Consider the following 23377-nt stretch of genomic DNA (forward strand, 5'->3'; position numbering starts at 1 on the left):
AATTGTTTTACATAAAATTAAATGACATATTTAGAATCAGCACACAAAAATACATATTCCCTGAAGATTTCGTAACTCTGACTTCATTAATAAAAATTTTTTTTTCAAGACCAGTGTCCCCCCTTAAGTTTCTTTTTTTCTAGAGGCAGCAGACATGGCAACAGCCACATAGCTAAATTCTAGCACTCAGTTCTAGCACAATCTAGCACAATGCCTTTTCCGTCATTTAAACTTCAGTGCCCCATAGGTGAGAGCCCAACAAGTAGCTGGCAGTCGCTATATTTCCTGTAACAAACAGAGAGATGTACTGCATAGCTTTCAAAATTCAAGCTGCAAGGTCACAGCAGTCCGCAAGCTTGCTCGTCCTCAACCGCCTCTGCTAACTATTACACAAACAAGCTCAGACCACAGACGAATAAATAGGAACAAACACAGAGGCCTGTGCTATCATGTGCACCCCTCGCTACAATTCACAAAACCAGTCTTTAGATACAAAGTGCATCATCGTTAACTACTGAGATTCCTAGAACTGATAATAGAACCAGGAACACATTTTTCTTTTTCACCTTGAAACAATGACCACCCTCGGCTAGTCAAGCCAACAAGGTTTCGCACCACAGCAGTTTCGTTAACTATCATAAGTGAAATGCATCGGATACTCCCCATGCAAGCGACACAAGCTACTCAGAACTCAGCAGTCAGAAAATGTTGCCTGCGAGGGACATTCGCCCACTGCAGAGTAATTCCACCGTCAGTGGTGCTTTCCAGGCACTCACGTGACCATCCTGGTAGAGGCATTAGATCCATTAACATTTTCGCGAGCCTAAGTTGCTCACTAAGGCGAAAACACGCAGTGCACATTTGCACAACAACCAACAGCTGCTTCTTGGCAGCAGAACAAGATGAAACAAACTCAATCTCTCACAACAGCGCCGCAGCCAGCCCTGCTTCAAGCACATACACCACAAAGCGGGCAGACAATGCTGATGGATCGCCCACAGCTAACAGGAATGCCAGAGCATCTATGGCTTGGTCAAACCACAGTCCCGTTCAATGTGAACAGCGACAGTCTCTCCTCTAGAACACTGCAAACACTAAGCGCTGACAAGCTACCGCGCGCGCACACGCACACTGAGGCACCGTTGTAATGCGGGCTTGCCACAGTGGTGCCATCGCCGTAGGCGGTGCTGCACAAATGGTAGTGCCGATGACGAGTTACACGACCACGCAGTCAGTTACTGTGGATCACCACACACACTGTCCTTGCCAGCAGAGTGACGAAACCTCTTCGTCAGAGAGTGCATAGAACCCCGGCGCCATCCTAAGAGCGGCCGTTGTCGTCCGACATGTCCAGGAACTGCGCGTACACGTCCCTCGTGCACTCGCCCTTGGTGTTGAACACGAACTTGTAGTAACTGCCGTCAGCACAGATGGCTGCAAGGGAAAAGTGAAACGTTTGTTGACGTGTTTGATGAGAGCTAAACAATTAGCGCCTCTAGAATGGCACATGGGAACTCCCAAGCACAAAGCCTGCAAGATTCACAATGTGTAACCTTTGCCCTAGCCATGTCAACTGCTGCACCCTTCAGACAGGATCAGGCTCTATTAGGCAGGAAAGGTCTACCTGTCAAGCTTCACAAAAGTGAGCACAGGTGCTCACTTTTTTGCAAATAGGAGGAACACGTAGGAGGAACACGTAGGAGGAACATGTAGGAGGGACACATAGGAGGAACACATAAGAGGAACATGTAGGAGGAACACGTAGGAGGAACATGTAGGAGGGACACATAGGAGGAACATGTAGGAGGAACACGCAGGAGGAACACATAGGAGGAACATAGAGGAGGAACACGTAGGAGGGACACATAGGAGGAACACGTAGGGGGGAGATGTAAGAGGGACACATAGGAGGAACACGTAGGAGGAACATATAGGAGGAACACATAGGAGGAACATAGAGGAACATATAGGAGGAACACGTAGGAGGAACATGTAGGAGGGACACATAGGAGGAACACATAAGAGGAACATGTAGGAGGAACACGTAGGAGGAACATGTAGGAGGGACACATAGGAGGAACACATAGGAGGAACATGTAGGAGGAACACATAGGAGGAACATGTAGGAGGGACACATAGGAGGAACACATAGGAGGAACACATAGGAGGAATACGCAGGAGGAACACATAGGAGGAACATAGAGGAACATATAGGAGGAACACGTAGGAGGAACATGTAGGAGGGACACATAGGAGGAACACATAAGAGGAACACGTAGGAGGAACACGTAGGAGGAACATGTAGGAGGGACACATAGGAGGAACACATAAGAGGAACATGTAGGAGGAACACGTAGGAGGAACATGTAGGAGGGACACATAGGAGGAACACATAGGAGGAACACGCAGGAGGAACACATAGGAGGAACATAGAGGAGGAACACGTAGGAGGGACACATAGGAGGAACACGTAGGGGGGAGATGTAAGAGGGACACATAGGAGGAACACGTAGGAGGAACATATAGGAGGAACACATAGGAGGAACATAGAGGAACATATAGGAGGAACACGTAGGAGGAACATGTAGGAGGGACACATAGGAGGAACACATAAGAGGAACATGTAGGAGGAACACGTAGGAGGAACATGTAGGAGGGACACATAGGAGGAACACATAGGAGGAACATGTAGGAGGAACACGCAGGAGGAACACATAGGAGGAACACGTAGGAGGAACACATAGGAGGAACACGTAGGGGGGAGATGTAAGAGGGACACATAGGAGGAACATATAGGAGGAACACATAGGAGGAACATAGAGGAGGAACACATAGGAGGAACATGTAGGAGGGACACATAGGAGGAACACATAAGAGGAACATGTAGGAGGAACACGTAGGAGGAACATGTAGGAGGGACACATAGGAGGAACATGTAGGAGGAACACGCAGGAGGAACACATAGGAGGAACATAGAGGAGGAACACGTAGGAGGGACACATAGGAGGAACACGTAGGGGGGAGATGTAAGAGGGACACATAGGAGGAACACGTAGGAGGAACACATAGGAGGAACACGTAGGAGGAACATGTAGGAGGGACACATAGGAGGAACATGCAGGAGGAACACGTAGGAGGAACATATAGAAGGAACAAAAAGCACAGGTGTCGTTTGCACAGTGCTGACATCTATGAATAACAAACAGCTGATGCACTCTATTACACTCCAAAATGATTCACCAATTAATTGAGCGACCCCCGTACCAATGCCATATACCTGTTCACCAAACTTCGTGGCTGCCCTAGCAAGACATCTCGCTTTGTTGACAAGCCAGGAAAATGAACAGTTCCGATAAATGTAACCCACCGTTTATTTAACATGCCAAATTGAATCTTTGAGAAGACAAAGTGATGTGATCAACTTCACTGGTTGGTTGAGAGATTTACTAACTGACCGACCTGCATGCACCAACACAATGCTGTGGGCTACAGCACAAACTAGTGCAGGACTCCAAATTAATTTCAAACCTCCCAGGGTTCTTCACAGTGCACCAGAATCTCGGTACAGAGCCGTTTCTGCCTTCAACCCTCCCACCGAAATAGGGCTAACCCAGCAGAAATTGAACTCACCAACTCGTGCTCAGCAGCTGATCATCACAGGCACTCAGACATGACGGCACACTTTAAGCTCAAAACGAGCCTTACCCATTACAAGGAAAGTAGACTGACATTTTAATATGGCTGCTTCCAATGGCTACAAGACAGTTACTTACATGCGGGCACTTTGGCGTGCACAACATTGTCGCCAAATGCAACACCATTTCTGATACAGTCGAACCCGGATATTCGAAGGGGATCGGGAAATAGTTCGATATAGCGAAAATTCGATATACAGATATAGGCTAAATATAGACTAAAACTGCACTCCCGATCATAACAAATTGTGGCTTACCGTTTGGAACAGCCGCGAATCACACAGTATGGGCACGCAGTGTGAAAGCGCTTTATTTTGCGGAAAAAAAATTAACTAATTTTGGGCTGCTTTTTCCTCTGGGAAATGAAGTTCAAAACACTGGTCTCGACCTTCTCGAGACTGTCCAGGTGCGAGAGCCCAGTGCCTTCCATTTCGCCGCAACAGCGCCAAATCAGGCTGAACGCTGACGCCAGTTCAGTGGCTGTGCACGGACGCGTTTCTTCGACAACACAGTTGCCTTCGTCATCGCTGGAATCGGCGTCTTGAACGCCAGCTATTCCGGCCACAATGTCCTCATCAGCGAGGTCGGCTACTGCTTGAACTTCGCTGTCAGCGTTAATAAAGACCTCAACAGTCACAGAACGGCGCCGGGAAAATTGGACAAGTCGCGAAACGCGTCGTCCAAGCACTCATCATCATCTAAATCTTCCGGACATTCATCTCCGGCCACTTGAAGACCTGCCTAGCCAAAACAGTTGGCTACTGTGGCCTGCTTCACGTCGCGCGTTGAAACACAGGCACACACAAGAAAAACACGCGAGGCGCAGATGGAGCGGTCCGAGCGAAGCCTATGTGAGCGGCAGTCAACGCGGCTGCTGAGGAACGACAGAGGGAAGAAGAAAGAGCAGGGAGAAAGATCAGTGATGTGGGCTTCGCTTTTTTTTTTCTTTTTTTCTGAGCTCTCTCTTCTCCCGAGACCCACAAGCGACCGTTTTCTCTCTTTTCCTTTCACCAGGAAGCATGGCTCGGAAACGTCGCCGCGCACTCCCTTCGCTGAGCTCCAATGACCTTGACCAAGCACACGCCAGCGGTACAGGAGGAGGGGGAAAGCTCGCGCCGGTGGGTCGCAAAGGGGGACAAAAAAAAAAGGCCCTGCGCCTGCTGACTGCGGAAATGCTCTCACTGAAGCGGCTGAGGACCGGACAGGAATGTCTTTGGGGAAAGCGTGCCTTCCAGGGGCGCGGCGCGGCGTTCGATATATCCAATGTCCGGCGAAAATGGAATTCGATATACAACGCAACTGTCCTATACTTTTGCATAGTATTTTCAAGGGGTTATCTGTGTGTTCGATATAGCCAATAATTCGAAATATGCGGGTTCGACTGTATGTTGCAAGTGTAAAGTGTTGGCTTCGGTTAGAAATTACCTCTGTGGAAAGAGTGAAAGCTGCCAGCAGCCTTTCCCAAGGTACGTACCAATGACAGAGTTCTGGTCCGATCCAAAGGCACAGATGCAATGGGCCCCCCCGGGCACCTGGAACTTTCCAAAGCTCCACTTGGAGCTGAAGTACTTGGGTAGAAAGCTCGCCGAAGCCCAGCTGCAGTCGAAATCGGCAATTGACACCGTTCAGCAAGAACTTGACTTGATTCACAAGTGTAATCACATCTCACAACCGTGGTTAATTCACCCTTTGTCCTGCCTAGGCCAGGCAACAGGAGCTCAGCAGAATCGCGGCACCAGGGTCGTTCTCTACAACAGTCATTTCTATTTAAAGGTGCACTGAAGAGGAATCTGAACTTGTCTTTTTGCCGCAGGAACTCGATCTACACGTTCCGAGCATTCTTAGAAACAGTGACTTATTGCCCTGTGTGGCCGATTTCCCCAATTAAAACGAATTAACGTCCGGCTCCCGCCTTTTTTTTTTTTAATTCTGCCTCGTACGGTGGGCGGAATCGACCAACGCGTGGAGCGCCTTTCAGCCAGTCCCGTGGAGGCTTTGCTTTCGCTTTATGTTCTTTTTAGGTTTCCATGAATAAATTGTTTCATTCGCAGATAATATAGCCGCAAAATAAGCCCGCAGAAATAAAAATACGCGCGGGCTATTTGCTACTACGGACTACTACGTATTACTCCGCCGATGGCACAGCGGCAAGCCGCCACGGGACTGGGTGAAAGGCACTCCACGCGTTGGTCGACTCCGCCCCCCGTACGAGGCAGAATTAAAAAAAAATGACGGGAGCCGGACGTTAATTCGATTTAATTAGGAAAATCGGCCACACAGGGCAATAAATCGCAGTTTCTAAGAAAGCTCGGAACGTGTAGATCGAGTTCCCGCGGCAAAAAGACAAGTTCATAATCCTCTTCAGTGCACCTTTAAGGGAAACGAGACATGAAATTTTTTGAGTACCAAAAACAATTTTACGACTACTCCCCCAAAATTTCACAGCTATTTCTCCAGAAGATTGTTTTCTAATACATATTTTTCATCCGACTCTTGTGACAAAAACTGCAGAGTTAAGAAAATGTGGCACGAGGCTGTTGTAACACTCACCGCGTTCCTACTGATGCGCTACAGGTCAGGACATTCTTAAGAATTTTTTTTTTCACTGAGCAAAAATTCTCGTCTGGAATTTTTGTGATGCAGTGATGAAAATTTGAAAGAAGAAATTTAAAATTTACACATTTTGACAAACAATGTCATCACCTGCACTATGGTCCTAGGAACGCAACAAAAGAAACTGGGTCAGAATAGATAAAATAGTCTTGAAGAAATCTGCTCCATAAGGAAAGTTTCTAAGCAGAGAAGCATAAATAAAAAAAAACACCCAATGTTCGAGTACTTCCCCACAATGCAGGGCCGCTGTGGTTCATTAAAGAATTTTTTTAGAGTACTTCATAGCAGATTTCAGCCATTAAACTTCGGGACGGCACAATAAAAGAAGACATGCAAGCAGATACAACAATTATCAAAAAATCAATTTTTCGGCCATTTCTGGGGATCTCAAAGCCGCGACCCCCCTTCAAGTGCTCATTACCTGAGGAAAAGAGAAAACGAATGCAAAGCAAGCTAAATTTACACACACAATCTCAATACAGTCCAACCTCGTTATAACGAAGTCGCATTTTGCGTGGAAATTCGTTCGTTATATCCAATATTCGTTATAAAAGTATGCACTCAAATTCCCGCAGAAAAGGTCGCTAATAAACCCAAGTAAAGAGTACTTTAAGATGGACAGCACAGGGTTGAAAAAATGCACTATTTTTTAATTTAACGCATGGTATAACTCGCCTTGCATTTCGTACTGGAAAGCAAGAGCGAACTCACAAATCGGCATGCATGGCCAGGTGCAAAAACTGATTTATTTAAAAACGACGTAATCTCCATTTGGCGGCACTTCACACTATTTGACAGGTTATATTTCTCGACGAAATCAACACAGAGCAGCGCTTTCCTGATGTCAGCTGATGTCAGCAGGTAGGTTCTCGAGGTACCCCCTCAACTTCCTGGCCATGTCAGCGGCCTCGGCGCTGCTGAGAGCTCGCACTTCGCCATCTTCACATGCATCGCTGTTTCTAGCATCATCTGCAGAAACCACCTGATCAGCAATTTCTTGGTCGGTCAGTTCGGGCGCCACAGCCAAGTTGTCATCTGCACAGATGAATTCCTCGAACATAACGTTCGGAACCGCCAGCTGACGCCACGTCATCTCGCCGAAACTGTCCGCTTGCCTCCCAGTTGCATGCGGAAGCTTTCGGCCTACTTCTCGCAGTTCTCGGCGCCAACGGCTGCTTCTTCGCCAGACAAGACGTGGCAAACAATCCGATGGCAGTCATTAAATCGTTGCAGCCAGCCACTGCTTGCATGAAAGTCATTGTGGCCTCAGACGGAAGTGAGACTTCTCGCCTTCATTTGAAGGACGGCACCAGACACAGGCAGGTTACGCTCTATAACGTCCTTGAACCGTGCAAACAAGGCATCTTCAACATCCTGTCTTGCTGTCATTCTTCACAGTGCCTACAGAGTGGGCGTTTGCAATCTTCTGCCTTGCGCTCAAAGATGGTTGACAGAGTGCTAGGCGCAACACCGAAGTCCGCAGCAATGACTTTTCCTTGCGCCCGCTGTCAACTGCCCTGAATATCTTTATCTTCGTTTCAAGCGAAACTGCTGTTTGTTAAGACGCGTTCCGCGACGGCGTCTACAGATTGAACTGCAGAGATAGCGCACGCGGGTCGGAAGCTGCGACAGCGGGGGTGGCCGGGGAGCGGGCGTCGGTTCGATCACGTGCCAGCCACGTGCTAGGCAGCCGTTGATGCTAGATTCATTCGGTCTCCCTAGATGGCATGGCGTGCCGAAGCGCGGGTGATTCAAAACGCATTTTAGGTGCGGGTGCTTCAAAAGATCAAAATTTAGAGTTTTGAAATTTTTTCCTACTTGTTTGCACATTTTGAGCCCCGTGAATACAAAAACTGCTTCGTTATAACCGATACAGAGTCAAATTTTGAATTTTTCGTTTCGTTATACAGATAGTACTCCCATAGAAATAAAGCATGTCCAACCAAACTTTTCTTTCACTTCGTTATATCCGATGATTCGTTGTATCCGTGTTCGTTATAACAAGGTTAGACTGTACCAGCTTACAAATTGAGTGATACCCAATTCCGGAGGTGTGGAAGAAGAAAATAAAAAAAAGGCTAACCTTGACTGCTTGTTCCTCCTGGTTGAATCCTCGACGGCAAAGATGTGCACAGTGCCATGGTCGCTCGATACACACATCAGAGAGGAATCCAAGTTGAAGTTGATGCTGCAGAGTGGAAGAGAAACCTCAGTACACTAACACCGCAACTCAGAGGAGCCTTTGAACTTGCCACAGCACTGTTCAAAAGCTTCATGAATACTAGAGAGGGTCGACTACTCAACAAATCTGGGACTACGCTCCCCACTGTGATTCGCTGACGCTTCAGACAAACTCACTTCCAATGCGAGCTAGCTACCAGGTGCCAATGACAAGCCAGAATACAGCAAAGCCAGATCTGCTGTCCCATCCACAAAACTAGACACCATTACCTACTTCACTGAGCTCAGTATTGTCAAATCAAAACATACCTCATTCCAATCAAGACGAAATAATTTTGAAAAAAGAAAAAGAACTTAGTCCAAGCTGTACACCCTGGATATAAACTCTTGAACAATTCTTCCTGTTTGAATACACCGCACCCTTACGTAACAAAACAACTGTACTAAGCAAGCAGAGTTACATTTGAAAAAAACTACCAAAGGGTTAGAAGGAATGGACTAGAGCAGAATTTTACAGAATTTTAATAGAATCACTGTAAAATGCTGCAATGCACATTTTCAATGTGGTGTCATCCAAATGAACCCATTGAGGAAGTCAAAAAGACAAAACGTCTAAGTCTTATTAACCAGTGCGGCTTTCAAGCACTAGATTGCAGTCAACTAGGGAAACCAGAGTTGAGTACCTGCAAATTTAAAGCGGCTATTAAGGGGGGATGTGGGGATCAGATCGCAAAAATCGCGAAAAAAGTTGATTTTTGAAAAGTACACTTTTTGGCATCTCCAACACTGTTTCTATGTTGTACCGAAATATTTCACCCAAAAAATAAACTTTAAGCACTCCAAATAAATATATTTGTCGGCATCTACACATATACAGTGTGTGCTAGCTTAGAACTTTCAGGACTGTTTTCTCGAAAGTTTGTTTTGAGCTTCATACCTTGTTCGTGGAAAGCCTAGCACAGCAATGGGTGCATGTATTTTTACCCCGTTTGTTTTGTTGTGATCACTGAAATGGGGTCTGCGTCAAGACAGTCTCAGACTTACCATTTAGGCTCGCATGTCTTTATTACATGGTAATTGGAGCATGATACATTCTAAACACAAAAGAAGGTGCATATTGTGTCCTTTAAAAAAAAAGAGCAGAGAAACTTGGAAAGAAAATTAAGAGAATCTTGATTTACACCACACTTCTTAGTAAATATTAAAAGCATTTACAGACCTGTAGGCTGTTTTTTGTCATGCTAGGCTTTCCACAAGCAAGCAACATGGGGACAACATATAAACGATAAAAGGGAACCTACTGAGGCTGTCATTGTGAAACTTTATGTCTAATTGTTTGATGCTGTTTTAAGCCAGTGTGCCAAATTTCATCACTCTAAGTCGAAAAATAGAAAAGTTGCCTTCAATCCCCTCATCCCCCCTTAAATGACAGCCTGAGAGATAGAAACCTTGAAGTGGGCAAACGGCAAGACGGTGAACTGCAACGCTGCATCTGTGAAAACAATTGAGCTAAGCTCCGTCAGGAAGACTACTCTAAGAAGCTCACCAGTAGATGCTGGCAGTGTTGGCGCCACGGCGCAGCTCGTTAACCAGGTTCCCCGTGGTCGTGTCAAACACCCGGATCAGCGTGCCCTGCACATGTGTTGATGTGTTGATGCACATGTGTTGATGCACATGTGTTGATGTGTGCATGCCTCATGAAAGGTCAGCTGTTAAAGTGAAGTCAAGTGTCACATCACTAACAGAGAAGAACGCTTCACCTGCCTCAGTACTCATTCAGTTTCCACTTTAGCATTGTAAAAAGCTCCCCAGAAAAATAGCGAGCAGCATAGGAACACAAAAACGATATGCATGTTCCGTCTGTTCAGAACAAAATAAAATTAACAAAAAACTGCAGTTTGCAATGGCTCATTGCTTAAAACTACTGATATCAAGGTAAGAGCTTTAAGGGGGGACACTGGTCTTGAAAAAAACATTTTTATTAATGAAGTCACAGTTACGAAATCTTCAGGGCATATGTATTTTTGTGTGCCGATTCTAAATATGTCATTTAATTTGGTGTAGAACAATTCCTTGAGCACTTATGAACTTTTTATGCTAGTATTTTGCGGAGAGTTTTGAAGAAAATTTGCTGTGGGAAACTCGCTGAAATGTATGCCATTGAGTTCTCTTGATACCAAGGAATACAATAAGGGTGAAATTGTCTTCCTGCCTATCATAGAACTTAAGTTATAGAGTTTTGAAGTTGTCGCTTCAGAAATGAGAAGGAAAGCGTGTACTCCCGTGCGTGAAGTTGCAGCTTCAGTACCCTATTACTCAAGTTCTACGAGAGCCAGGATGATCATTTCACCCTTATTGTATTCCTTGGTGTCAAGAGAACCCAATGACATACATTTCAGAGATTTTCCTGCAGCAAATTTTCTTCAAAACTCTCCGCAAAATGCTTGCATAAAAAGTGCACAAGTGCTCAAGGAATTGTTTTACATGAAATTAAATGACATATCTAGAATCAGTGCACAAAAATACATGTGCCCTGATAATTTCATAACTGTGACTAAATTAATAAAATTTTCTTTTCAAGACCAGTGTCCCCCCTTAAACATTGTAAAAAGAGCTCCCCAGAAAAATAGCGAGCAGCACAGGAACACAAAAATGATATGCATGTTCCGTCTGTTCAGAACAAAATAAAATTAACAAAAAAACTGCAGTTTGCAATGGCTCATTGCTTAAAACTACTGATATCAAGGTAACAGCTTTAATAACAACTAAACCAGACAACAGCACAAACAGATTACCTGTCTCATAAAAATGCTAAAAAGTTAAGCCTGGACCTCTAATACGGCAGAGCTTTTTACTTGCTTAGCAAAGAGCTCTTTCGCGATACAGGTGCAGCCATTAAGTTCAAACATTTGACGACAAAGACTGCTAAATGCTGATTCGATAACCTTTGAATGCATTTCCACTTCACAGCGAGCCTATGCTATCATACGAAATAACATGAACAGCATGTCAACCGGGTCATGAAATACTGCACAGATGAGATTAATGCGACAAAATGACACCACCGACAAACAAGCCGAAGTGAGCTGACAGCCCCGCAGAAAACAAACTTTTGAATGTGGCAATCTTGACACAACACACAACAGTTACAACACAACAGTTACAGTGGAACCTCATCAGTTCAAACTTCTGACTATTCGAACTAACAGTCTGGCCCTGTCAACATCACGCATATTAAAAAAGGCTCCCTTTAACTCTTTTAAACAAATCTGAACAAATTATTGGTCCGCTAACATTTGAATGATGAAAAATTGATCGTGGAACATATGCAAAACAGCTGTTCATACTTGCCATATCCACTACATTAGCTAAGCACAACTCCCGATAAGCTTTTATTTGCAGCCTTCTAAGAATAACAGAGTTTCTGTGAAGCAGTGCTTGTGACCAAGGGGCAATAGTAAATGTTGGTTTAGGTTGGTTTATGAGGCTTAACGTCCCAAAGCGACTCGGCTATGAGAGACGGCGTAGTGAACGGCTCCGGAAATTTCGACCACCTGGGGTTCTTTAACATGCACTCACAGTACATGGGCCTCTGGAATTTCACCTCCATCAAAATTCAACTACCGCGGCCGGGATGGAACCCGCGTCTTTCGGGTCAGCATCCGAGCGCCGTAACCACTGAGCCACCGTGGCAGTGCGGCGGCCTTGGATTCTTGGTAGCAGTCAACAAAGAAAGCACCTTTTCAGAGGCTGTGGCAAGCCGTGTGCCGCTCAAGTTGAGAGCGATGCAGCTGAGAGGCGCCTCGTGAGCTTCAATGTCCAGCGGTGCCTTCTCAGTCTGGCCCAGGTCCACAATCTGCACGTGGCCAGCGTGACGTCCAGGGAACGCCAGTAGGCTGTTATTGCTGTTCGGACAGAGCACACATAGGCCTGAAAAGAAAGACAAACAACAGACACAGGCTCAGTCTCCGGTTGTACGCATGGTTTATCATCCCAAAGCTGGTTTATCATCCCGAAGCTGGTTTATCATCCCGAAGCTGGTTTATCATCCCGAAGCTGGTTTATCATCCCGAAGCTGCTATGGGCTATGACAGGCACTGTTAGGCTCTGGGTTAATTTCAACCACACTGGGGTTACTCAAAGTGCACTGACGCCGTTTGGTGCGTGGGCACTTTTGCATTTTGCCTTCGTCAAAAGGCGCCCGCCACATCTCGGATTCCTTCCAGCAACCTAGATCAGAATCAGAATCATGTTTATTCAACATCATGTCGATGTTGGGTGCGTCGACAAAAAGCCAGTGAAAGGCTTGACGAGGCCGACACACCCCACAGAGGCATTGCAGTGGTACACAAACTTCAGAGCACTTTCGAAGAACAAACGAGCATACAAACAAACAAAATAAATAACAGATTTGGCATTAGCTATGCATCAATTCGGACTCCTTGTTTAATTGATGCCGGAGGGTGTAGCTCAGCATTTGATAGCCGTAATTGGTTCTCATCCTAGGCACATACCATTTGGGTATCGCTCGTGTAGAGTACTTTGGCTCTTTGCATTGTAAACCTGACAGCTTTGCCATAGGGCAATTATTTTTATTAACACTGGATTTATAACGCCGTAGAAGTAAAGTTTCATACAGCTGTGGTAGGCGGGTGATTCGAAGTTCATCGAAAATCGGTTCAGTGTCCTAGCCGAGGAGCATTCATAACATTTCGTACAGCTCTCTTTTGAAGGAGATACAAACGGTTAATATTTGTATAAGACGTGGTACCCCACACTAAAAAGCAGTAATTTAAAACAGAAGAAAATAGCGCGCTATACAATATCTCCTTAATACTCTTCGGCATGAAATACCTCAATCGACACAAAATACCGACAACCTTTGTCAGTGGCCACACACCAAAGCCACAGAGCCATTGCAGCACACTGAATTCTTTGGGAGTAATAATAGTAACAGTAATAATTGTCATCAGAACAGGAAAGACGCAGTACACATCTTAGAAAGAGACACCATAGCTGAGTACTCCAGATTAATTTCAGTTGCCTGGAGTTCTTTGCAGTGCACTGACATCACACAGCACACGGGCGTCCTTTGTGTGTGTGGCGATGGTGCCGCCGCAGCAAGGATGGAACTCGCATTCCCAGGGCTACTTTGAGAGACAATTTGGTAGTCAGGCATTGCAGTGTGACAATGCCTAAGAGTCATTTTTTCGAGACGGATATTGCTGCAAATGACCACTTAACAAAGGAACAGGGCCAGTAAAATATAACTACAGTCTAGCCCGGTTATAACAATACTGGTTATAACAATATATCGGATATAACAATGGTCAGTCATGGCACCATCAGCTTTGCCATGTGTTCTATGGTAAAATAAACTGCTTATAGCAATGCTGTCAAGGCACATTATTGGTTATAACAATTAAATCTGGTAATTGAGTGTCAACCATTACAGAAAAAGAAAAGAAATGCTACAACCACACCAGCAAAACCATGCTTACAACACTAAAGCGCGCATGCGTGGGGCCGACCAATGGACTAAGCTGGCGCAGCAACGCCACGAAAGCAAAAGAGGCAGGCGTCATCGCGTCAGGAGAGCTGCTGCATTGCTGCATTGGCTACGTGCGCCATGTGTACCCCTAATCAGTCAGTGCAGCGCGCGTGCATGCAGCCAGCGCGGTCTTTCTCTTGTCAGCTGTCACCGCACCCTTGGTTCTGCATGCTTCTTGAATTTCCCATAAGAATAGCTTCCAGAAAGCCGGCTTGATTCCTGTGACGTGGAGGTGCGCAAAGCTCCCGGTGGCGCAGTGATGGCGGTGCTTTGGTCATCGGTGAATGGTGAGCATTGTTCCGGTTCCCTGAAGTTCGAATTAATGAGCTTTTACAGGCATTAGAACAATCAAACCCCTCTGGGCATTTACTGTCAATAAATGCTCTGAAGTTTGTCACCCTTTCTTTTTTTTCGGCACAACCCTGTTATAACAATTATTGGTTATAACAATGGTATTTCCATGGCACTTGAATATTGTTATAAGTGGGCTTGACTGTATTCCACTTTGGTATTTCCTGCTCTTTTCAACGGCTGAAGCGATGCCTAACCCTGCGCTCACTCTTTGCTACTGGCTCACGCCCACCAACAGCGGGGGTACGGTGACTCTCCAGACAATGACGAAGGGCAGCGAACACAAAAGCAGAATACAAATGTTATAGCATAATGCTGTGGATGCAAGTGCAAACCAAGCTGTCGCATCACGTTCACTTCCACCTCCTAGCAGACCATTGGAGCGTGGCGCTGCGACCGCAAACTCGACCGCCTCAACTCTGGACACTACTTGGGCTTGAAGTATCAGCTGCCTTATGTTTCCACAGATAACGATAGCAAGCTGATATGAGAAACGGCTGGCTTACTGTGCAAACTCGTGCCCTCAAAAAAACAAAGTGGAAGCTAAGCAGTGGCAACCCTCCTCCTTCGATTTTTGACCGCCGCGATCATCCCTTTAAAGTTAGACGTTTCCCGTGCAGAACATTTAACTATGCGCATTCATTCTTACCACGCACAATACCTGACTGGAACACTCTGCCTTCACATATCGCAACCACCACTGATCCTGATAAATATTTTAAACTTATATCTTCAATAACTACTGCTTAACTTTTCGCATACATTGTTATTTTATTTGTTCATGGCTTCCTTTTTTTGCAGGGTTTGTTACTAAAAAGATTCATTGTATTAGTGTTCTGTTTGTATAATTTTAATACTGCAGGAATCTTCGTTCTTTGCCGCGCTGCCATTCTTTTGATTCTTTTTGCTTACTTATGTCATGCAAAGTGTCTTATTTGTGCTTTTGATTCATTCTTTTGCTTACTTATGTCATGCAAAGTGTCTTATTTGTGCTTTTGTTGTTTGTTTTATATTTGTGGTTTTGTTTTATTCTGTTCAATTGCCTGTGCCCCCCCCCTATGTAATACCCTCTCGAGGGCCTTTAGGGGTATTCTGTATAAACAAATAAATAAATAAAGTGCTGCCGAAAACCGGTGGGGGCGCCAAGGGAGGTGGCGACCATCCACCTATACCAAAGCCACCAAGGTTACCGTGCCTGCCTAAAATCTGATTCATACCCCCCTTCTCTACGGCACCCGACCAAACATTTTCTGGCGCCATTCCTGACAAACTCTGCTGGATCAGAACAGCGTGACCTGCACTGACGCCCCACCCCTTTCTGTTTCCACGCAGCAGCAAGCATTCCAGCCGACTCAGATGTCACAACGAATGAATAATAATATGATACAAGTGTTATGCAAAACAGATACAGTAATATCACAAGCCTACCTAGCACCCAAAAAAAGAGATACACCACGATGCCTATGTCAGATTTAACACAAACAAGATCAAAGAAAAAAATTTTCTTTTTCCTCGAAGTGATTTCAGTGAAGCACCTAGCTAGCCCTTCAAACAACTGGCAATGACGTAACAGAATTCTTAAATAAATGCAGAGTCAGATGCAAATGCCTTGGTCATGCAGGGTGTCTTACCTTTCTCATTGGGGCAGGTCTCGAAGACGTGCAACTGCTGTGGGTTCTGGGTGAAGGTGTACACCTTGATCACAGACTCCAGCACAACCACAATCCTGGCAAGGGGGGGCAAAAAACACACTCTCATCAGTCTAGACACCAACAAGATGAGCAAAACACAGACTGTGCAGAGAACAAGACGGGAAAATGAAAGAGCCTTTCAACTTCCCAGCTATCCCCATGAAATTACTTCAAGATGAGCGAAAGTAAATTTGTTTTATTATCTACAATGACATGCACCTGCCACTGATTCTTCCGTGAATGTCTGAGGCGCATGCAAGGTGACATGATCACAAACAGTACTGACTACAATACCTACTTGGTTATTGTGGTGCAAGCACTACAAATGTGTCCTGGACTACCTTTTCTGCATTTCTGACGTCAATCGTTGAGCCAGGATTAATAACAGAGCATACGCTTAAAACAGGAGTAAAGATAAATTAGTACAAGATATACAGGTGGCAGTAAGCTAACACAAATGTGAAGGCCTATGCAATTTGATTACATATTTTTCTGGACTAAAAAACAGCTTCATAAATTGAGCAGTAACTGCCCCAGTCATCTCAGAATACAATCAGCATTAGGAACAGTGGTTTTAGCTAGCTAACACATGCATGGGAAGATGCTGTATCTGAAAAACTACACGCTTGCCAGGGCACCATATGTCACCCTGCAACCTAAACGAAAACTAATGTGGCATGTCAACGGAGATGGTGAAATTCTCCAAATAAGGCAGTTTCCTTGTATACGCAATAGTGCAACTACATTTTCCCTTTTGTACAAGCACTGCTAATCACAAAAGAAAAGTGATTGTATCTCATATCTTTTTCTGGACCCTAATAAGAAGAGCAAGAAAATTTTCAATTCTAGGAACTGTGAGTAAACGCTATTTACATATTAAGAAAAGTTCCCAAAAACCAATGAGACATTGCTTCTTAGTCATTCTAGTTTACAAATTGGAAGGTTTACATTAAGCGGACGTTTTTCCACAATCTTATTTCACACCTCGACTCCAGAAGCACTGCAGCTCCACAGAAATGAACTTGCTCAAACATTCACTACAGAATACAACTGGTCAAGCCAGTCTCTTGCTGCTACGGGATACTTCAGTACAATTCACCTCAGTACGACGCAGGAGAAAGCGAGTCCTTCAGACCAATTCAAATGAACAATTCTGCCTCGCTAAGGTCCTCAACTAACTACAGTGTGTCTGAGAGGACAATGCGCTGCAGGATTTTCCAAGCGTCCAGTTCACCGACTGCCACGGCCACACTCAACAGGTAAAGTGTGGACAAGTGTGCACAAGAGTGACAAAAATGAGGTAAAAGCAAGTGTCATCACCTGTCTCGCCGCAGCTTGACCGCCTTCACATCACTCGTGAACTCCAGCTCAATGACGTGCAACTTCTTAAGGTCATCCCACACCATCACTGCACGAGAACAGAGGCCACAAACGTCAGAGTCACTTGGCAGTCTGTACATACATAACCATACTGGAGTCAGGGGTAATGCACAGTAATGTGCCGTTTGCATATGTAATGCTAGTTACAGGCTTCTTAAAATACCAGCTGCCCTCAATGGCAGCTGCATGAGCAAAGAAGTATCCAAAGCAAATAATGAGGGGAGATAATGGCTGGCGGCTTTGTGCTAGAAAAGCTGAAGCTCCGATACCTGCACTAAATTTCAATAAGGGTACAATAAGTTTCCTTGAAAAACGAGAAAACAGTAATAAAACCACATATACTACACTGGCCAGAGCTACAATCTTAAGCTATCACTCCTAGTGTAATCTTGCAACTCGGCACAGACATAGCAGGAAGAGCTATAAAATTTCCACCAAGAAGACCGGCAAAGTAGGTCTGATACGTGTGCATTCAGAGGAAGTCTGAGCCAACTTGCCTGGCAACAATGATGAATGAGACACTGTGGCTAAAATCTGACAACACCTTCCTTTCTTAGCAGTTAAAAAGTGGCTTCATCAGCTACACCAAGTCAATCGCATTTACTTTTTATGCGGCCTCTCGCTCAACGCAGTCAGGCTAGGATAAAAATAGCCTTCAGCCTGTTCCCAATATGCATTTGCAGGAGAAGATAATGGTTTCATGAACCACTTATCTGTGCATGACTACCCAGCCCACATAAATTAGTCACCTGGACAACAATTATTTGCAGAGGCCAACAGTAATTAAGAAAGCTGTTCTTGGCTCATTCACACACAAGCTTTCCCGTGTTCCAAATTCATTATATCAAGTGCTCAATGAAAATACATGATACTCTGTCAAAACCCAATAATGCATGAAAAGTATGCAGAGACAAATTAACAGAAGAAAAAAAGAAAAGAACCCAAGTAAGAGCCATGAAAAATTCAAAAACCGCGCAAGGCATTTCACACAACAAAAGAATGACTGCTTGCATGCGTAAAGATTCACCTGCAAGGAATACCACGAAAGGAAAGTTAAATTAAAAGCGAGCCGACAGTGAGAGCGCAACGGTGCAACAACACTCGGAGGAGGACATGGACAACACTTCGTGCACAGAGCCAGGCTAATGCAGGAGTGAAAACAAAAGCATTTGGTCAGAAATCTACAGAACCAGCTTTGAAGAAAAACAGGAAAAAAAAAACAATTCAAAGTGTGCTACAGGCATACGTTGTTCAAACTAAGCATACTGCAAACCGCTTCAAAATGAAAAGGCATAAAACATGATGTTGCTTTGCCATAACTAGCAATGAACCCTAAGTGCCGTTATTATTGTACAAGGATATCCAAAAGGTTCTCATTTGCCCCGCAGAACTGATGCAGAACAGTTCTCTTACGTCCCTTACAAAAATTTAAGATCTTAGACAGTCTATAAACTGTCTATAGACTTCTGTCTATAAAGTCTATAGACTCTCTATAGATAAATACAATAGAGCAGTCTATAGGCACAGCGAATGCTATAGACAGTGTCATACACTTTTAGTAAACTTTTGTCTGTAGACAGTCTATAGACCATGAACAGACAAAAAGAAATATCTATAGGATGGCAATAGAGTCTATATGAAGTTTATAGACTGACGATTTTTATAAGGGGTTACACAGAGGTAGGTGGTGCAGAACATTCCATGTGCACACCCTACACAAGAGACATAAAACATTTTCAGTTACTCCCGTATAGGATCGGTAAAACGCTTAATATACTCCTGTTGAGGACTCGTCCAAAACAAGTTCCTATCAATCACTTTTATCACAGTCGCATCCAAACATAGTGTGATAAAAAAAAAATGCAATCAGCTAGAAGCAAGGTTAGAAACAAAGCCAGCCACAGGTGAGCTCCAGCAGCTGCAGTGCAATGAGGTCATGTACACTAACCTTTGTTCGGAGGATACCTGGGCTTCTTCCCACCTCCAACGAGGGCAAGGTAGTTGCAACGGAACAGCATCTCCACCATGCCGATACCACCATCTGCAAAGTCTGTCGGGGCAGCACAAAATTCCAATAAATCAAAGATAATCTGGTGAATACCTACAAGCAAGCACTCAGGAAATGCACAGTCAAAGTAAAATGAAATGAAACCACACAGTCTGCTTGCTTTGTGACTGGTTCATTTCCGACTTCTACATTAGATTCGGAGCAGCTTTACCAGTCACATGCCATGGTATGTAAATCAACTGGCAATGCGACAAGTCATTGTGAAGCCTTAAAGGTGCACTGAAGAGGATTCTGAACTTGTCTTTTTGCCGCGGGAACTCGATCTACACGTTCCTAGCATTCTTAGAAACTGCGACTTATTGCCCTGTATGGACGATTTCCCTAATTAAATCGAATTAACGTCCGGCTCCCGCCTTTTTTTTTTAATTCTGCCTCGTACGATGGGCGGAGTCGACCAACGCGTGAAGTTCCTTTCAGCCAGCTCTGTGGAGGCTTTGCTTTCGCTTTATTTTGTTTTTTTTAGGTTTTCATGAATAAATAGTTTCATTCGCAGATAATATAGCCGCAAAATAAGCCCGCAGAAATAAAAATACGCGCGGACTATTTGCAAGTACGGACTACTAAGTATTACTCCACCGATGGCAGAGCGGCAAGCCGCCACGGGACTGGGTGAAATGCACTCCACGCGTTGGTCGACTCCGCCCACCGTACGAGGCAGAATTAAAAAAAAAGGGCGGGAGCCGGCCGTTAATTCGATTTAATTTGGGAAATCGTCCATACAGGGCAATAAGTCGCAGTTTCTAAGAATGCTAGGAACGTGTAGATCGAGTTCCCGCGGCAAAAAGACAAGTTCAGATTCCTCTTCAGTGCACCTTTAAAACAACGTACACTGTGCAAGATGTTGCGCAGTGCAGTGATCACATTTCACATTGATCCATAAGTGGATAATCAATACCAGAAAAGGTCCTGCATGAGAACAACTGGCACAGATTTCAAGCCATTTCAAGCTAGAAATGGCCTTACACAGTCAGAATTCGTTATTGCAACTGCTGTTAATTTTTTCTTTTCCTCTAGCCTGCTTGCATTAAATGCCCCAACAAGTGCCCATACTTTTCTATTGTGACAGGCACTTGTTACTTCAAAAATAAAATGTCACAGAAAATAGTTCAAGGTGAAGAGGACTGCCAACAAATAAGAACAAGAGTGCCTATCTTGCTTCCAATGCGAAATGAAAAAATTTTGTGATCATGCGACGAGGTCTTCATCGAGGGACAAAGTTTGTTTGTCCAGTGAGCAGTCCAAGCACTCCACATAAAAGAATGCTGACCTTAAAGGATATATAAATACTAACTACAACATGATAGCATGCGTACCCTCAAATAACGTAGGAATAGTAAAGATTGCTCACACAATAGTACAGGTAGAGGAGGAACAGTAAGGGAGACGAAAAAGATGTCCTATTCCCTCAGGATATTCCATATGAATAAGACCTAGATGAACTGAAAATTTCAAATGTACCCTTCCTTTCAAACTTTCAAGCTAATTTCAAGCAATTTCAATAAGCTTTCAACTAATTTTTGTGTATCTGACCCCTCTTTATTAATACTATTTCGCATAAAATACATACTGAAAAGTGATTTATTTATTAGTGCAGATGAGTAATTTAGATAAGAGGCATTTACTCTGATCAGCTTCATTGTGCCAGCCTATCAGTTGTGATGACAGCCATTCTTCCTGTTTTTGCGACAGCAGGCGCAGGAACAAGTGTCATTTTCTTTCACAGTTATTTTGCTTTGCTTTATTTTATTTCTACCACACACGTACAGTCACAGAATTTTACGTAGCACAAGTAACATATGCGATAAAACTGTGTGCAACAAACTGTGGTACGGAAGGCGAGAAAAAAGCCATGATTTTGTGGCTTGACAGGCCCCACCTCCCATAAAATATGTCATCCATGTTTTCTGAAGTTTAACGTGTTTCAGCAATCTGTGAGATCCTTCTGAGGTTACATTAGACTCCTAGTTGTCCAGTGTACAGAGCTCACACTTAAATGATGAACACGAGGGAAACTTCTACACGGGAAACTTCTACACAGAAAAAAGATATATGAGCAACCCATGCAGTACGTAACATTACAGAGCTGCTCATAACAATACAACGCTGTGTTTGACACACAAATGCAGACAATAACGCAGCTTGTCGCGGCTATTCTGTCCACAAGGGTTGTCTAAGATGCCCTCACCGCGGTACTTGACCGAAAACAGGCAGCTGCCATAATGATAGCGGCAGACAACCTATATTTACTCAGCTTCTGGCGTGCTTGCACTATCTATGGTATGTTGTCTGATACCGCACAGACATGCTCATCGGCTCTGGCCGCTTACACACTCTTTCGAATCTAAAAACCAAAATGCTCCGGCTAAGTTTCACCGCTCCTCACACAATGGCAGGAAAACGGTAAAAGTGAGACTTCAGCAAATGAATCAGATGCCTGTGATGCCTGGGAAAGTTACAAGCACACCCACAACTGAAAGTTCAATGCTTAAAGAATGATCATGTGTCAGCAGTTTTTTTATGACGATGACAGTTTGGGTCTTTTTTTTTCTTTTTCAAAGAGGATTTGACAGAAATAAATGATTCCTGAAGACACTAGACCACGAAAAGAAGTGTCAATATGCCAGAACTGAATGAAATGCGACCATAACTTTATCACCTCTCTAATTGTGTAACTTATAAAGTCGTTTCGTACACTAAATGCTGCTCTTCATGGGGCTATTTTTAGACTCCATAATAATGCGCGCCGCCGACGTCTTGTTGCGTCATTCATGTCCAAAGTACGACTACAGAGCCCAGCAATGGGTGAAGATCAGAGCGGTCACAAAATGCTGCCTCCACTACTTGAACGCTGAAGACACCAGTCGTTACGACAGGCGTCGATCAGTTTGTTGCTACGTGTGGTGTTCGATTAAACAACGCCCTTGCTTTTATACTGCCTGCGTGGCCGACAACCAACTTGACATGCAGATGAAGAACGGGTCGCCTGATTAAACGCCGCCACGGGGGGCAGAACAACAACAAAAAAAAAGGAAGTACAGTAGATTCCTTACCTTGCTTTTCTTTTTCTTTGAGCGGATCGCAGTTGTAGACCCTGAATCCGTTTTCCATGCCGCACGCGAAGCATCCTGTTACGGCGAGGTGAACAGTCGCAAGAAAGAGTTAACACTCAGCAAGACGAGAATAGCAGGAAGACGCTGTTACGACGCCAATACGGGTGAAATTTGCTTGAAGAGTTCACAGAGCGGTGACCTCTTTTCTAGACAGCAACGCAACAATGCGAATCCGAACAGAGACGCGCCGATGTCAGAGTCTCAAAGTGCGTCAAGTTACGGATGGAACGCGGAAGGCTGTTTCCAGTGTACAAAGTCGCCTATACGCTGGCTATTAGGCGCCGCTAACCAAGGAACCAAGAAGGCAGTGACAACAGTGACAGTCACGACGCGAACAAAACAGGAAAACAAAAAACCGGAACACGCAGTAGACAGGCGCACGCCTACAGTGCGAGCTTCTGACGCCGCTCACCTTGGTCCTGGTTGAAGCCGGCGAATAAGAGGCCGTTGCCGTAGCGATTACCGGGCCAGAGGTTCATCATCGCGACGCTATCACGAAGCAAACAATGTCAATTTTGCCGTGAAAGCAGCCGAGGACCACAACTTCCAGGCTCAACTACCACATCCATCACCAAAAATGAAAACAAAACATTGTCGCTGTACGCAGCATTAGTTTCGTACTCAGCATTGTTCGTTTGCGAACACGAAGTTGCCGTTTTACTCTACAGTCACCCTGCGTCTGCTATTTGTTTTAGTTCTAATTATATCTGAGCAGTCTCAATTTGAAAACAATTTGC

General features: G+C 44.6%; 1 protein-coding gene across 1 annotated transcript; it reads right to left on the minus strand.

Annotated features, from left to right (window-relative positions):
* On the minus strand, positions 1 to 23288 carry LOC149358136 (WD repeat domain phosphoinositide-interacting protein 3). The gene is made up of 10 exons (XM_089585070.1): positions 23053 to 23288; positions 22581 to 22655; positions 19411 to 19512; positions 17403 to 17490; positions 16023 to 16117; positions 12229 to 12419; positions 10036 to 10121; positions 8392 to 8496; positions 5170 to 5291; positions 1 to 1434 (listed from the first exon to the last, which is right to left on the minus strand). The coding sequence occupies exons 1-10, from the start codon at positions 23120 to 23122 to the stop codon at positions 1322 to 1324; spliced, it is 1047 nt and encodes a 348-aa protein (XP_089441196.1). The 5' UTR covers positions 23123 to 23288; the 3' UTR covers positions 1 to 1321.
* Between the last annotated feature and the right edge of the window lie 89 nt (positions 23289 to 23377).

This window comes from Amblyomma mixtum, chromosome 3, assembly GCF_055824585.1.
Source record: "Amblyomma mixtum isolate Tamu chromosome 3, ASM5582458v1, whole genome shotgun sequence".
Taxonomy (NCBI): domain Eukaryota; kingdom Metazoa; phylum Arthropoda; class Arachnida; order Ixodida; family Ixodidae; genus Amblyomma; species Amblyomma mixtum.